This window comes from Rattus norvegicus, chromosome 5, assembly GCF_021556685.1.
Source record: "Rattus norvegicus strain SHRSP/BbbUtx chromosome 5, alternate assembly SHRSP_T2T, whole genome shotgun sequence".
Taxonomy (NCBI): domain Eukaryota; kingdom Metazoa; phylum Chordata; class Mammalia; order Rodentia; family Muridae; genus Rattus; species Rattus norvegicus.
The window spans coordinates 141,601,720-141,618,054 of NC_141538.1; the positions used below are offsets into that span (position 1 = coordinate 141,601,720).

Sequence of the window (16,335 nt, forward strand, 5' to 3'; positions counted from 1 at the left end):
AGGCTAGGCTGGCCTTGAACTCACAGAGATCTGCCTGCCCCTGTCTGCAGAGTGCTGAGATTACAGCCCACGCTGGTCAGAAACTCACTATGGAGCAGAGAATAACCTTGAATTCCTGATTATCCCACCTCTATCTCCTAATTTCTGGGTCTTCAATTATCTGCCTCCATTCCTGGTTTTGTGTTTTAGTTGGTTGGTTTTTCTTTTTTTTTTTTTTCGGAGCTGGGGACCGAACCCAGGGCTTTGTGCTTGCTAGGCAAGCGCTCTACCACTGAGCTAAATCCCCAGCCCCAGTTGGTTGGTTTTTAAGACAGTGTCAAGCTCTGTAGTTAGGCCAAAGATTATGACATACTGTGCAGTTTTCCAAGGAGCCTCTAGAGGGCAGTACTACTCCGCTGAGAGCCTCTGTCCTGTCCCATACCTTCCACAGCTTTGTTGAACTTCTCTCTCAGCTGAGTCCTCCATCTGATGGCACCAGGCCTTCCTGCTCTTGTCCAGCTCTCTGTCTGCCTGTGGTCTTCAGTGGCTCCTACACAGGCCCTTTAGACTTCTCGGAACAAAGCCCTCGGCCCTTCTTCATCCTTCCTTCCTTCCTTCCTTCCTTCCTTCCTTCCTTCCTTCCTTCCCACTTCCTGTTTTAGTAGACACTACCACCTAGCCAGGGGGCCGTTCCTGGTCTTGGGGCTCTTTCTTGGCATTCGTCTGGGCCCAGATGGCTCTTCACTTCCCACCCTTACCACACAATCCTCCGAGGCACTCTTTCTGCCTCCAGGATGGCCTCTGCCTCTTGGTAGTTTGGTCAGAAGCATCTTTCCATTGTTGCTTACACAGGCCCTTCCTCTGTAGCTCTGGCTAGCCCAGAACTCACAATATAGCCCAGGCTGACTTTGAATTTGCTGCCCTTTCTCTACTCCCCGAGTCTTGGGATTATAGGCAAGTGCTATCATGCCTGGACAGATCATCTTCCCCTCAATTTTAATTTTAATTCTTTTAAAATATTTTTTCAGCTGGGTTGTGGTGGTGCATGCCTTTAATCCGAGCACTCAGGAGGCAGAAGCAGGAGGATCTCTGAGTCTGAAGCCAGCCTGGTCTACAGAGAGAATTCAAAGATAGTCAGAACTACACAGAGAAACCACGTCTCAAGAAACCAGAAAATTGGGCTGGAGAGATGGCTCAGTGGGTAAAAGCACTGACTGCTCTCCCAGAGGTCCTGAGTTCAAATCCTAGCAACCACATGGTGGCTCACAACCATCTGTAATGAGATCCGATGCCCTCTTCTGGTGTGTCTGAAGACAGCTACAGTGTACTCATATAAAAAAATAAACAAATCTTTTTATAAAACGAGAAAATTAAAAATATATTTGCTATTAATGTGTATGTGCATGTATGTGCGCGTGTGTGTGCGCGTGTGTGTGCGCGCGTGTGTGCGCGCGTGTGTGTGTGTGATGAGTTCTGATGCTTATGTTGAGGTCAGAGCACAACTCTGGAGTTGGTCCTTTCTTGTCACCTTTGTTTGGGTGCCAGGACAGAACTCAGGTCACCCGGCTTGCTCAGCAAGTCTTTTATCCTCTGAGCCATCTGGTCAGACCTCCATGTCTTAAATTCACTTTCTTTTCGTTGTTGAGACAGTCTCGTGTAGCCCAGGCTCACTGTGTAGCTGAGAATGGTCTCACAGTCGACCTGATCCTCCAGCTTCCTGAGGCCAGAGAAGATGGCTGGTGGCTTCCGCAGCATCTCTCACAGAACAGGAAGCTCAATGTTTCCCCCAGACTGCCTGGGTAGCAAGCTCTGGGAGCTGCCCATCCTCCCCTCCCCCAGTGCTGAGGTCACAGGCGTGCGGCTGACTTTGTGCATGGGGGCTGGAGATTCAAATTCCAGTCCTCATGCTTGCAATGGGAAAGCCCTAGGCTCTCTCCTCTACAGTCACCACGTGGGTGACTCTTTCCCACTAGGTTATGAGTTTCCCCAGGGTTGCAACCTCAACAGGAGTTCTCATTAACCACATGGCTAGTATTTTGCTAAATAAATGAGAAGAGAAGCCAGTGTTAAAAGATCAAAACAACCCTCATTAACCTGGTTCACCTGTGAGGAGGGACCAGGTACCACATCTATGAGGCTAATGCGTCTCAGAGGCTGAGCCAACCTTCAGTGGGCTGTCGAACACCGGCTGGGGCCCGGGAACCAGTTCAGGTGTCCCCTCGGTCCCATGAGCAGCTGTGCCTAGCCACTGGCTCTCCCAGACATGGGCTGCCACAACCTGTCTTGGGCCAAGAAGGGCTCCCGGCTAGTTTTGGTTGTTTTTGATAGATAAACTGTGGTTTTTGTAATGACCTCCAGCTAGGTCCCAGAGGTGGCTTCTGGGACAGCCCTGTCCCCCCTGCTGCTGCTGAGACCTTAAGGAGACATCCAAGAGCTCAGTGCAGGAAGGTTGAAATCAAAAGTAGGCAGGAGCACCTCTGTTCTCCTGCTACCAGGCTGGCCAGGCCAGTTTCTGCTCTCACACACGGGTGCCAGGTCTCAGGGGTGTCTATAGTCAGTTTCACACTGTGTCCTCTCCTCATTCACCCACTGACCTGCACCAGCATTCTTCTCCAGGGTATCCAGGGCCCTTCTGTTGCCAGGCCCTATTTGGAACGGTTGAAACATACCCAAGCCAGATTTGGTTCCTATGCTACCCCTCCCAAGTCCTGCCTGGAAATAGTCTACGGTAGGCTGGCCTCATCCTCTCTACACCTGGTTTTGGCCAACTGTGCCCCTCATGGAATTTCATGTGTGTAGAGGCTGAGCCTCGGCAGTCACCAGGAAACCCCGCCCCCACCAGCTGCACCTGCTACACTGTCTGTTTTCAAATCTAGAACCGTGGGTGAAGCTGTTGCTCTCAGGATGTATTCTCACTTGGGGTCATGCTCAGGATAAACCTGGAGGCGAGGAGAGAAACCTGCTGCCCCTGACCTGGCAGGGACTTGGTTTTTGTTTTGTTTTGTTTTGTTTTGTTTTGAGACAGGGTTTCACTGTGTAACCTTGGCTGTCCTGGAACTTGCTGTGTAGCTAGCCTCGAACTCAGGGATCTTCTTGCCTCTGCCTCTTGAGTGCTGGGATTAAAGGTGTGTGCCACCACCTGGCTCAACCTGGCTCCTTAAAACAATGTCTCTGTTGTGGCTGGTCAGTTACAGTGGTCAGGATGGGCAGCTGTGAGTCCGGGTGATGTCAGCCACTGTGGGCTCAGGTGAGGTTCGGGAGAGGATGAGTATGAAGGCCTCGGCCCTGGCTGACTCCAGGGTGACATGTGGCAGGCAAGACCAAGGTCCCCAGGAGAAAGGGTCGAACAGCCCCGTAAAACAAGGGTGAAAATGGACTTTGTCCCGGGGCTTCCCTGATTGTCCTGGGAAGGCGGGACTAAGAGACTGGGGTCGTTCAGTGGCTTCTCCACTGGTTTCTTTGTGACCCCCATATTCTGAAGCCTCCTGAGCCTAAGAGGTGAGGCACCTGCCTTGTGTTGTCACCAGCTGTCATCTGCCAAATCTACTGTAACTCTGCTTGTGCCAGATGCTTGGGGGGGGCAGCGCTGGCCTCAGGGTTCCTGGGCTTGTAACCAACCTTAAGACCATGCCCAATGGATCCAGGGCACCTGCTGCCCACTGAAGGGCCCGCCTTGTGGAGAGGAAGCAGAAATCAAGGCAAGACTGTTGCCAGAATTCCTTTTCAAAATTCAAAACTATTTAATATCTTACAATTTCCCAGTCCATTGTGAATAGATCAAATCACCAGCACGGTAAAGTTCCACACTATCTTTGTAAGCTACCCACAAATCCTGTGTGAGGGAATTTATATATGCCATGTAGAGACTGGATTATTAACCCTGGCTATCCAGTCAGTGGAATTATGGGATTTGTAGTCTATTCTTTAAGTTTTACATTTTAAATTAACTAAATTTTTTCTCCAGTATATAGGTAATGTTTTATAAATGAAGAGTTTTTTTAAAGGCCAAATATCTGCTCGAGCTTTACCTCCTGATAAAAAAGAGACTGTAAGTCCTGTCACCCACCTGAGGACACTGTGCACATGCATGTCCACTAGCAATGCAGGAGGGCCACACGTTAGGACCACACCTGCCATCTCTTCACCAGAGACCCCAGTGCTACAGCTTGGTCCTTCGCATAGGCAGGGAAGGTGCAGGGTCACCCCTCACTGACATAGTTTGAGGTAACTATAACTGTGTTGTCAGTACAGCAGCAGCGGGGACATCCTGGGAGAAGGCTGGCATTTCTAGGAAGGAGGGCCAGGGCCACACTGCCAAGTCCATTTAAAATGACATACCATGTACTTCCCGCACCTTCCCAGGCAGTGGCTGCTGAGTGTTCTGGGAACACATCTGGGCCTGGGTGACCGCAGCTGGGCTCCGTGACAGCAGCCCGGCTCTGCTCTGCTCTAAACCTGCACTCTCTGCCTTTCTTATGTGACCTGTAAGGAGTTTCCCTGGTGGATCCCCCACTTTCCTGCATCTGGGCACAGGAACAGCGCTGTACCCCGCTGACATCCAGATGTGCTATGCTGCAGTTGTGATGCCGTGAGGGTGGGTCCCCCACACAAAATGGTCCCACAGTGTCCTGTGGTACTTTCTTATCACCCTCAGGGGCCTTCAGCGATGGTCGCTTTTGCTTCTAACTCGTAACCTGAATGGTCAGAGATCACCAGACAACCAGATGGACACCCAGGCGCTATACATCTCTCTTCTCTAAGACCTTTTCAGTTGTCATCTGTGACTGACAGGCATTTGCTTCTCTATGGAAGGAAGTCTCATGGTCGCCCTGGGTTCCTGCCCAGCACTGTGGCAGTACAGAGGCTAAATACTCATTACACACACACACACACACACACACACACACACATATACACGCACACATACACACACATGCATACACACATGCATATACACAGACAACACACACACACATACACACATATACACATACACACAGACACATACGCACGCGCGCGCACACACACACATATACACGCACATACACACACATGCATACACACAGACAACACATACACACACATACACACATATACACATACACACAGACACATACACACGTACGTGCACACACACACATGCATACACAGACAACACATACACACACACATATACACACACATACACACATGCATACACACACATAGACAACACACACACATACACACACATACACACATGCATACACACACATAGACAACACATACACACACATACACCCACATACACACACATGCACACACACATACACACATATACACACACATGCGCGCACACACACACACACACACACACACACACACACACGCACAGCTACATGCTGGGCACTGAGATCAAACACTGAGCTTCAGTGCTGGGAAATTTATTGGATAAGCTTGTGAGGCTTGTGAGTCCCATGGCCATGCCTTCGAGAGAGAGCTGGAGAGGCAGCAAGTCTCCTGGTTGGAAGAACCTTTGGAACAACAACAGGAACCACTGTTCCCAAGGAAAAGGACGTCCCCACAGCCTGTGTATTTGAGGCTTAGTCCCAGGTATGGTGCTGGCAGCAGGCAGCTGCCGTGAAGGAAGTGGTTTTTGGTCATGGGGGATGCACTATTGAAGGAGAGACTGGGATCAGTCTGCTCTTTTTCTTTTCTTCCCCTTCTGGTCCACCATGAGATGATTGGCTTTGTCCACCGTGCCCTTTGCCACAATTTGTTGCCTCACCACCAGCCAAAAGCCGTGGGGCCACCTAACCACAGACTGTTGAAACCATCAGAAAAATAAACCTGTGTCAAATGGATTGTCTCCGGTGTTTTGTTAGAATAACAGAAAGACAACTCATGCTACAGATGGGGCACTTAGGCTTGGATAAGAAAGGTAATTTGTCCAGACACTAAGAAAGTCAGTATCCTGACATTCAGGCTAATGCCTTGTGCGATCCCAGCCAGCCTGTGTTTGAGGCCCAAAGTTTTTTTTTTTTTAAGGTTTACTTTTATTTTTATGTATGTGAGTGTTTTGCTTGCATGTATGTCTGTGCACATACATGCAGGGGCTACTGGAAGCCAGAAGAGGGCACTGGATCCTCTGGAACTGAAGTCATAGACAGTTGTGAGCTGCCGTGTGGGTGCTGGGAATCAAATCCTGGTCCTCTGGAAGAGCAGCCAGTTCTCTTAAGTGTTAAACCATCCCTCCGGCCCCTAGAAGCTTGAAGCTTTTGGGGAATTCAGTATCTTCCAGATATTCTGGGCCCATACTTTGTGTACATGGAAGGTTGCCTTCTCTGGCCTCACACAGGAAACCCTCCCAGGCCGGGGATGGGGTAAGCTGCTGCCTGTGGCAAGGCCCCAGCCTCACTCTGGCTCCTAGTCCTGCCCTCCCTGGGGCCCAACTAGGGGTGAAGAATATGAACTCCATAGAGGTGCATCCCTGGGCACCTGGGTGGGTCCACCTCCGCTGGGTGTGTCTCTAGATGGGGATGAGTCCAGGACCTGCTCTTAATGACACCGTTTGGGCAGCTGGACTCTGTTCCCGCAGGTAAATTACAGGCTTAGCAAGTCAGAAATCAAATAAACGCTCCAGCTCCCAGCGGCTGCCCCAAGGAGAGCAGTGGTTTCCGAGCCTCCCCACCCAACGCAGCCTAATTACCACCTGTCAGTCCCCTGGGACAGGGGCCTTTTCTTTGACTCACAGGTCCCAGAAACAGGATGGAGCTGCTGGGCCCCCAGGGCGACGCCAGCTTGGTGACCAACCTGTTCTTAGTTCTCAGACATAAGCAAACGCCGACACTCCTCCCCTCTCCCCACGCCTGGCTGGAAGACTGTCATGGTGCCCTGGGTGGGACAGATCGATCTTCTCAGAGAAAGAGGAAAGCCAGGCCCTCTCCTCTGAGTAGCTGAGTGGCTATCCGCAGGTCCGTGCTGAGGATGTATGTCAAGGGCTTGTCCGGCGCAGCGTGGGACATTTAGAGGGAGATCAGTGGTGCAGGCCGTCAGCTAAGTCAAAGAAGTGGCACCTACTGTGTGCCAGCCTGGACCAGCCTCTTCATTTGTGTTCTTGCTTCTGCTGAGGGTTCATTTTGTCCCCATGCCCAGCCCCGAGCTGGTCAGCATGGCAGCAGTGGTAGAGGGAACTGGAAGCTCCTAGAGTCCATTGCTTATAGGCCCAGGACACATCATGAAATATCCCTCTCACCATTACTGTAAACCAGCAGACGGTTATTCTTTCTTTTTCTTCCTTTTTTCTCCCCTGAGACAAGATCTTCCTATGTGGCCTTGAACTCACAGAGATCCTCCTGTCTCCATCTCTCTAGTGCTGGGATTAATGTCATGCACCGTTATACCTGGCTCTGATTCTTTTTATAACAGGATTGCTCTGATTTCAAGGAGTACAGCAATACACTGATGTGTGTGTCCGTTATACCTACAAATGCCCTGACCACCATAATGAGTGGTGCAGAGCCCAGATCAGCCAGTTTCAAATTTCAGAGCCTTCTTAGACCGTCCAGAGTTTGCAACTGTGGACTGAGGATGGCCAAGGACGAGTCTTCCTCATGTGGGTCTTCAGCACCGACCCCAGACCTCTCAGTCAGCACAGCTCTGGGATTCTGTGTGCATTCGGTCTATGCTTGGGGTAGGGGGATGGAGAGGGGAGGGCGATAGCCCACAAACCCCATGAAGAGGACAGGGGGACTGGGAAAGGACCAAAAATTTAGCAGGAAGTGGCCAGGGGAAGTGATGGCCTCCCGTTGTCCCTGTCTGAGCTATGATAACATAAGAGGGTTTCCTGCCTCTGGAGAGGGGCCTGACCAGATGGTACCGTCGTAGAAGCAGGATGCCGGGCAGGGCCTCAGTGGCAGCCGCAGGCCTTGACCACCATGTTGCGGTGCTTCCGCAGGATGACATTGTTGCTGCTGTCATAGTAGAGCACAGAGGTGGCACTCAGTTTGGTGGGAGCACAGCATGCCTTGGGGACGACATCTGGTTTCATCAGGTGCACCTGGCAGGGAGGGAGGGGATGCAGGCAAGGGTGTGAACCTGGTGTCCTCCCCAAAGATCTACCCAGCAGCCCTAGCTCTCGCTTGCTTCCTGTCCAGAAGGTCCGAGTCCTCACTGGCCCAATGTCGCTCTCCACCTCAGGATAAAGTAGGTCCCTCATTGTAATTTGTCCTCCCCACTGGGCTCAGAGCATAGGCCAGGCACCCTAACACACAAGGCCACAGGCATTCTCAGCTCCCGGTCCATAGCCGTATGTGATTCTGCCCAGAAACAGGCAACCCTGCTGCACCAGAGCCCTGAGAGCCCATGAGTGCTTCTTCTGGGCCCTCACTACCCCACCCTGCTCTGTGCTCTACTACATTCCCAACAGGTATAGAGCTGTGAGTGTGCATGTGTGTGTGGAGTGTGCGTGTGTGTGTGTGTGTGTGGTGTGTGTGTGTGTGTGGTGTGTGTGTGGTGTGTGTGTGTGTGAGTGTGCGTGTGTGTGTGGAGTGTGCGTGTGTGTGTGTGGTGTGTGTGTGTGTGTGGTGTGTGTGTGTGTGTGTGGTGTGTGTGTGTGTGTGGGGTGTGGTGTGTGTGTATGTGTGGGGTGTGGGATGTGTGTGTGTATGTGTGTGTGTGTGGGTATGTTGTGTATGTTGTGTGTGTGTGGTGTGGTGTGTGTGTGTGGTGTGGTGTGTGTGTGTATGTGTGTGTGTATGTGTGTGGTGTGTGTGTATATGTGTGGGGTGTGGTGTGTGTATGTGTGGGGTGTGGGGTGTGTGTGTATGTGTGTGTGTGTGGGTATGTTGTGTATGTTGTGTGTGTGTGGTGTGGTGTGTGTGTGTATGTGTGTGTGGTGTGGGGTGTATGTGTGTGTGTGTAGTGTGTGGTATGTGTGTGTGTGTGGTGTGTGTGTGTATGGTGTGTGTGTGTCACACTCTGCAAAATGAGTTACAATGCTCATGGAAGCAATGTGTAAGTTCTGGAATGCCGTCCCACTGGATGGAGCTCAGCCTCGTAACTTCTGAGGCAAGGCTGTCTCTGTAATCAATAGAGATTTCAGGGGTTCCCACGGGACATCTCAGTGCTACTGGGTTTGGAGCAGGCGCTAATCCATTCACCCATCTCTGAAGCAACTTTTGCCCCCCCCCCCAAAAGCCTCAGTGAGTAACTGTTTTCGGCCTCGAGACATGCTCACTCTGAGGCCTGACAGGGGCAGCTGAAGTTCAAACTGGACTCCTCTCAGGGTCCCCACCAGAGGGGAGGCTGGAGGGAACAAGAACCTACCTCCTCCCTGTGTGTGTGTGTTCAGCTCTCGAGAGCCTCCACTAGGCTTCCCTAGTCCTGGGAGTGGGGTCTACAGGAAACAGTCTGATGGGCACCCTTTCACAGGCTTCGCACTGCAGCCCAGCTATGACTGGGCTAGCACAGGGCAGCAGCTTCACTGAGGCCCTGGAGGAAGGACAGCCCTCCGGGGTGACATACAGCCAGCCAGACTGGGACCTGGGGGCAACTGCTCCACACTAACCAGGTACAACCTCACGTGACATAGCTAGGAGATGCTAGCTGTTAAGTGTGTCTGTGTTGGAGGAGGGGGCATGGCTGAAATGGCTGAAATCTAGAAGGGGCCATTTCTGTGGTTGGAGAGAGGGGTGTTGCTACCATAGGACACTCCTTCTTAAGCTTGCCACAGTCCTAGACTTCGTCAGGTGATACCGTGGAGAAAGCCGTTCATTCACTCAGCATCCACAAAACTAATTCACAGTTTGCCTGGGGCCATCTGTGTGTTGTCATTGTTATTGTTTGCCTTGGTTCGGTTTGGTTTGAGTCAGGGTCTCACTGTGTAGCCCTGGCTGTCCTGGAACTCACTCTGTAGACCCTGTCTCTGCCTCTTGAGTGCCGAGATTAAAGGCATGCGCCACCACTGCCCTGGCTGATTTTCTTCCTTCAATTGCTGCCCTGGATGTTCCTGGTGCAGAAGTCACCAATCGGCACCTTTACCCTAGAACACATGGTCCTCCTCTTGCTCACTGTTGCTTTGCTTACCACAGCCTCCCAGGGGACAGAGATCGTCCTGTCTACTGCTGGGTCAGGTCATGAGCACTTTAGCCAGGCCATTGTCAACAGGGGAACAGAGGCCAGAGCAAAGTGGGGAGAAGACTGGACCCAGAGACTCAGGTGCACTCATCACCAGGGGCCTCTCTTACTTGGGGACTGATGACTGCTTATCTCACTGTCACCCTTGGCTGCTCCCCGCAGGACAGTGGCTCCAGGTGTCCAGCAAACGCCAGTGGCCACAGTGAAGGCTCAAGGCAGATCTTTTTAATTCATGATGCTCACTCTGGGGCTCACTTGACATAAACTCTTGCTAGGTAAACAGAAAGCTCTGGGACCCCAGGACCCCAGGACATCAGGAAAAAGTTCTAGAAGGTCCCAATACCGGAGTCAGCAAGCACAAATGCCTTCCAATACAGGCCGCAGTGTAGCTTCTGCTAGAACCTGCTTCCTAACTGAACACGGCCCAGAGGCTAAGGCTTACCAGTGCTACCCCAACAGAACAGTCAGGAAAGAGGTGGGGTCAGAGAGAGCAGCAGGGGTGGAGTTCTGGACCAATCTCAGTCGGCTATGTGCCTGTTTACTGCGCAGAAAGCCCCAGATTGGACCCACAGCATCACATAAACTGGGCATAGATGTTGCACATGAATAATCCCAGCACTCTGGACCAGAGGTGGGGGAGCAGAAGTTCAAAGTCATCCTTAGCTACATACTGAGTCTTAATTTGGCCTGGGATATAAGAGGGGAAGGCATTCGGAATGACCAAGGCCCCGAAGAACAGAGCCAAGGGAGGCCTACCTACCAGGCAGGACGGGTGAGCATAGGTGCACGCCAGGGGATCAGATCTACTGGTCCATTTTGTACTTGTACACCAGGTCACACAGGTCCCTGTGGGATGCCCGTGTGTTGTAGGTGTGCCTCAATATGACCACAGGCTGTGGCATGTCAACGTGGGTCCTATACCGATCCATGGGCTCCCTGTTGTGCCCGTGCCGTGCATGTGTGCTCTGCTGTCTGCACATAGATGCCACATACCAACAACTCTTACCGAGGTTCAGGATCAATCTCTAGCTGCATTTGCCTAGAAAGTTCCTCTTTGCTGCTTTTCCTACCACACTCCTCGCCCCCGCCGCACCTGTCCCAGCAGGCCACTGTGGTACTGACCAGAGACTGCAAGATGGCATGGTTGGTGGCATTCATACAGGAGTCCAGTGGGAAAGCACACTCTCCCTCACAGTAATAGGCGGAGTAGCCCTGGGGGGCGATGACCCAGTCCTGTGGGTGGGAAAGGGGGAGTACTATCAATGTGTCCTTCCAAGACCATTGGCACGCCCATCACAGGATGGCCTGAGGCTGTGTACTCTCATCCCCCCCAGCGCCCTCAGTAGGTGAGGCTGGACCCGAGCTCTGCCCTTCACACCTCCCCCTCCCCTGCAGCCTCCTCCACTGCTGCCCCTATGCCTCCTGCAGCAGCTGTAGCAGGAAGAGCACAGAGGCCCTGCCCACCCAGCCTCAGTTTCCCTGTTGTAGTGCTGGTGGCTTACTGGGTAGAGCACGAGCAAACTGCCTTCGTTTTCATGGCTTTTATACACAATAAAGGCACAATAACCCCAACCCCACCCTGGAGACCCCAGGGTCTGCAGGAGGCAGGCAGAGGAAAGGCAGAAATTACCAGCCAGCCGAGGTCACGGAAGCTGACGTACAGCTCGTGTCTGCGGCAAACCTCTCTGCCTCGGGAACCGTGGCCATCATCTGCAGGGACAAGAAGGCACAGCCTATTCAGGGGGCCTGCCCTACAGAGTGGTCATGGGTACTCCAGTGGTGATGTGACAGACACATCTACAATGAAGGACAGTAGGAAACTTGAACCACTGGAATCACAAGTTCCACTTCTGGATCCCTGCTCTTGCCGGGACCCAGCTCCACCGTCCTTTTGTGGCTCCGTCACCACAGGCTGTGGCTGTGTTCAGCAAGATCTCTCCCCTTGCTGCCTGGGAAGCCTCCAGACACTCAAGTGAACACGCCAACAGGACCCCAGAGCACACACAGTGTGTCCGTTTTCCTCTGCAGACTGTTGGCTGTAGCCCACCCTCACTGCCAGGCACACTAAGGGGCAAGGGGCTCCAACCAGATCTTTAGGAAGGCTACCACTTTTAAAGGGGCCTCTGACAAGGCTCAACCCCACCCTCACCAAAGATCCCTGGGAGCTTGTTGGGATGTGGAAGCTCGTTTGTTTTCTTTGGCTGCCTCCTCTTCAGCGGTCTCACTGCCCGAGGGGTCCGCACAGGACTCGAGCTGGCTCTGAAGAAGGTGACCATGAAAGGCTGTCTGGAGCGTGGTGCTGTTTGTCCAAGCAGACCAGCCAGGCCAGGATCCAGGCTGTGCCCTGGGAGACGGAGACAGAGACAGAGACAACAGAGAGGGAGGTGGGGGGATTTGACTTGTGGGTGGTGGCATGGCACCTATGAACCTGTGTCCTTATCCAGAGACCAATCTAAGCACTCTGGCCAGCAGGTCTGAGGTGGCAGGGACAGGGACCTCCATAGACCCAGGCATCTCTACTGGAGATAACCTGAGAGACTTGAGAAATATTTGACAGGAGTCAGAATTTCACCTACTAACTTCCTCAGCTGGTCCTTACGATAACCCCATATATCTTTTTTGGGGTGGGGGTTGAGAGGGCAGGGTAGGGGTCAGTTTCAAGACAGGGTTTCTCTGTGTATCCCTAGCTGTCCTGGAACACAGTGTGTAGACCAGGCTGGCCTTGAATTCAGAGATCCTCCTGCCTCTGCCTCCTGAGTGCTGGGATTAAAGGTGTTCGTCACCATCTAGTCCATATTTTATTGTTTATGGACCACGGGTCACAGTCACTCAGAAATGACCACTGCTGGTGTGATGCTCAGGTCTGGGGCTCCCTTGGTCCAGTGATCTAACGAACACCCTGGCCCTATCAGCCTGCATTTTCTGGGGATTAGGATGTGTGGTTCATGACATATCAGGTCATAGCAGCTTCTGCGAGGTCAAACCTTGGACTTATTCTCCCAGCACAGCAAGCTTGTTCATCCAAGGGTAGAGCATTCACTGCCTCTCTGATTCCTACAACCAAGGCCCCAGGCAGAACAGGGACAGAAGTCAGAGAAGCCACAAAGTCGGGGGTTCAGTTCACATCCTGCTCATTCCACTGCCAAGTGTGCTCACTGGGCCAGCCAATGGCTTCAAACAAAGGAGGGGGCTTCAGGGAGTCAGACCAGAGCCCTGTCCACAGGAAGAGTGGAGCCTAGACAGGGGGATTTCACCCAGATCCACTAAGGACAGTAGATGCCTCCACAGCACAGTAGGCCCAGGAGAGCAGCCTCCATCACTAGCTCTGGCTTTGCTGGTGGGCCCTGTTGGTGTCCCTTGTCCTTTGTAAATGCAGAAGCACTCTATTATGCTGGCATGGTGGCCCAGCCTACAAATCCAGAGGAAGCAGGAGGAACACAATGTTATTCTACTCTACTTACTGAATTTGAGGTCAGCCTGGTCTACACAAAAGCCAAAAAAACCCCAAAGGTGTGGCCTGGTAAAACACGCCTTTGATTCCAGCGCTCAGGAGGCAGAAGCAGGTGGATCTCTGAGAACTCGAGGACGGCATGGGATGCATAGGCGAGTTAAGAAAACATCAACCTGGGGGCTGGAGAGATGGCTCAGTGGTGAAGAGCTCTTACTGCTCTTCCAGAGGTCCTGAGTTCAATTCCCAGCAACCACATGGTGGCTCACAACCATCTGTAATGGGATCCAATGCCCTTTTCTGGTGTGTCTGAAGATAGTGACAATGTACTTACATATATAAAATAAATAAAATCTTTAAAAAAAAAGAAAACATCAACCAAACAAACAATTAAAACTTAAAAATACAAACTGGATCAACCAAAAGAACCCAGGCAAGCAGGGTAACAACCACAGAAGGATAAAACAAACAAAAACCCTTTGATCAGCCATAAACTCCCTGTCAGACTCCAGAACTCTCGTCTGCCATCCTGGACTACTTCTGTTCTGCTAGTTTAAGTTACAAAAGTCCTTAGCATTACAAACCTTCCCCGTTGTTAGAATTGGTCTCCAGAATACCCACTCGCATGCAGCAGCTCACTTTGGGGGTTTCACCTCCCATCTGCAGTCAGGTTCCCTTCTGGTGTCATAACAGGACTGGGAACCATTTCCCTCTGTGCCCGTGTGAGATTCCTCACACCAAAGCCCGATGACGCTCACGTTCTGTGTCACTAACACAGCGAGGTTGTTCAGCTGGCTTGTTACAAGCGCCAATGCACACATACATGCATACATCCTCATATGAAATCTCAGGCGCTGATGCGGCTCAGAGGAAAGGTTCTTGCTTAGTGAGCTCAAGGCCCTGGATTCCACTACCCGTGCTGGAAGAAGTGGAAAAGAACCCAAAGGGCTGAGGCCACAGCTCGGTGGGAGAGCGCCTGCTTGGTCAGTATGAAGCCCTAGGTACGACCCCAACACAAATCCAGGATGAAACAAAACACATGCATATGTGCATGCGCACTCAAGTCTGTTTACACGGCTTGCACTCTACCAGGCTCTCCCTAATCCACTGAGGTCAAGGCCACTGTCGGCCTGTTGGGGAAAGTCCACTCAAGGGTGAGCCCTTCAAGCAGCTGGGCTCCACACCAGGTGTTCGCCAGCCACGTGAAAGGAAAACTCATCAACTCAACCTTCGACCTATGACCTCACCTGCCACCAACGAATGTGGGGGCTGCACTGTGCCCCCCAGAAGAGATGTGGATGAGGCAGGCAGGAAGGATGGGGTGCAGAGTGAAGATGGCGGGGAGCAGGTGCTGTGAGCAGGCAGAGTCTCAGGCACAGAGGGAGAGCTGGGGAGGGCCTCGGGGCCACACACTGGGAGGACAGAGCAGCTGTGAGCAGGAAGGGCCTTGAAAGTCACAAATGACACAAGGGGCAGGCTTGGACCCAGGGCAGGCCCTGAGTCCCTGTTACTTACTGTGAAGACCTAGAGCCATGGCTGCTGGGGACAGAGGCCATCAGTGCTCCAGGCATCAGTGCATCAGTGCACACAGAACTGCTTCAGAGCAGCCCCTGACTGAACTCCTCAGAGCCAGAGTGGGGAGTTGCTGTGTGGGCTGGGGACATTTGGAGGCTCTCAAGGTAAGGTGAGCCGGACTGAGAGCCCATGGGTGCAGCTAAGCCAAGGTTCCCATTTTACAGGTTCACAAGTTAAGACCCACTGAAGACGAACTATTCAATGCCTGGAAGAGCAGCTGCAGACATGGCGACTCCTACCCTGCCCAGCACAAGGCAGAGGCCGGAGGGAGGGTGGGACAGAGGCCGGAGGGAGGGTGGGACAGAGGCTCAGAGGGACCAAGGCTTCTCTTCTCAGAGTTCTGTTTCTGAGAGACCTGGAGAAGCTGCTCCTTGGCCAGGCCAGAGTGCACTTGCCCTACCAGCTTTGCTCCTTGTGCCCCATCATTAGATTGGACCCCAACTAGTAGTGGGCACCAGGCTGGAGAGAAACACATGAGGGGGTGGTGAATGCTTTCTCAGTGTGTGTGTGCGCGCGCGCGCACACACACACACACACACACACACACACACACACACGCTTTTCTCATTTTAGTTTCGAGCTCACAGATGCAGAAGGACAGATCCCAGAGTTGTGACGCTGGGGTCAGGAAGTCAGGCCAGCCGGACTTCTGGAACAGAATGTCAGTGTGGCATAGGCAATAGTGGATACTGCACTTCAGGCAAGCCCATCAATGCCATTGATCAGGTTTTGGACTCCACCTGTGCTAAGGCCCAGCTTCCTCCCACACACACTGGGACTGTCAGTGCATAGTGGGTCTTCCAGGTGGAGTACCAGCACTGACCATCTTCCCAAAGTCTGACCCAACAGGAAACACACCTGCCTCCTTTCTCGGGACACACAAACAGCTCCCGGGAGGAAGTTGGGTGCAGGCAGGATTCAGGGGAACAAAATTAAGGACAGAAACAAGCACCTGAGAAGACAATCCTGAGGGAGGAAATGGAGGTTCCGCCTCCTGATCGGGGTCCACAGTTCTGCATTTCGTGGCAGCAGTAAAGTGGCACCAGGTGCACTCTGGGTAGGATGTCTTCCAGCCCCATGGCTTTCTCCATGTTTTGTGACTCAGTTATGAGGGGCAGCACTGGTGTTGAGACCTCTCAGGGAACCCTCTGGAGCTGTGTATACGAATGTCACAAAGTGGGAGAGGGGGCCCAGTGTTCTCAGTGGTTTGATCAGAA

General features: G+C 52.4%; 1 protein-coding gene across 2 annotated transcripts in view; it reads right to left on the reverse strand.

Annotated features, from left to right (window-relative positions):
• Nucleotides 1-5,381: 5,381 nt before the first annotated feature.
• Nucleotides 5,382-16,335, reverse strand: part of Bmp8a (bone morphogenetic protein 8a) — a 28,002-nt gene continuing 17,048 nt past the window's right edge. The window contains exons 1-5 of one of the 2 annotated variants that reach the window (XM_087551008.1): nt 16,071-16,323; nt 12,245-12,439; nt 11,726-11,805; nt 11,218-11,328; nt 5,382-8,017 (exon numbers count right to left, since the gene is read on the reverse strand). In XM_087551008.1, the coding sequence (XP_087407134.1) occupies nt 7,868-8,017; nt 11,218-11,328; nt 11,726-11,805; nt 12,245-12,439; nt 16,071-16,209 (675 nt within the window). In that variant the 5' untranslated portion in view covers nt 16,210-16,323 and the 3' untranslated portion in view covers nt 5,382-7,867. 2 annotated transcript variants of the gene reach the window in all.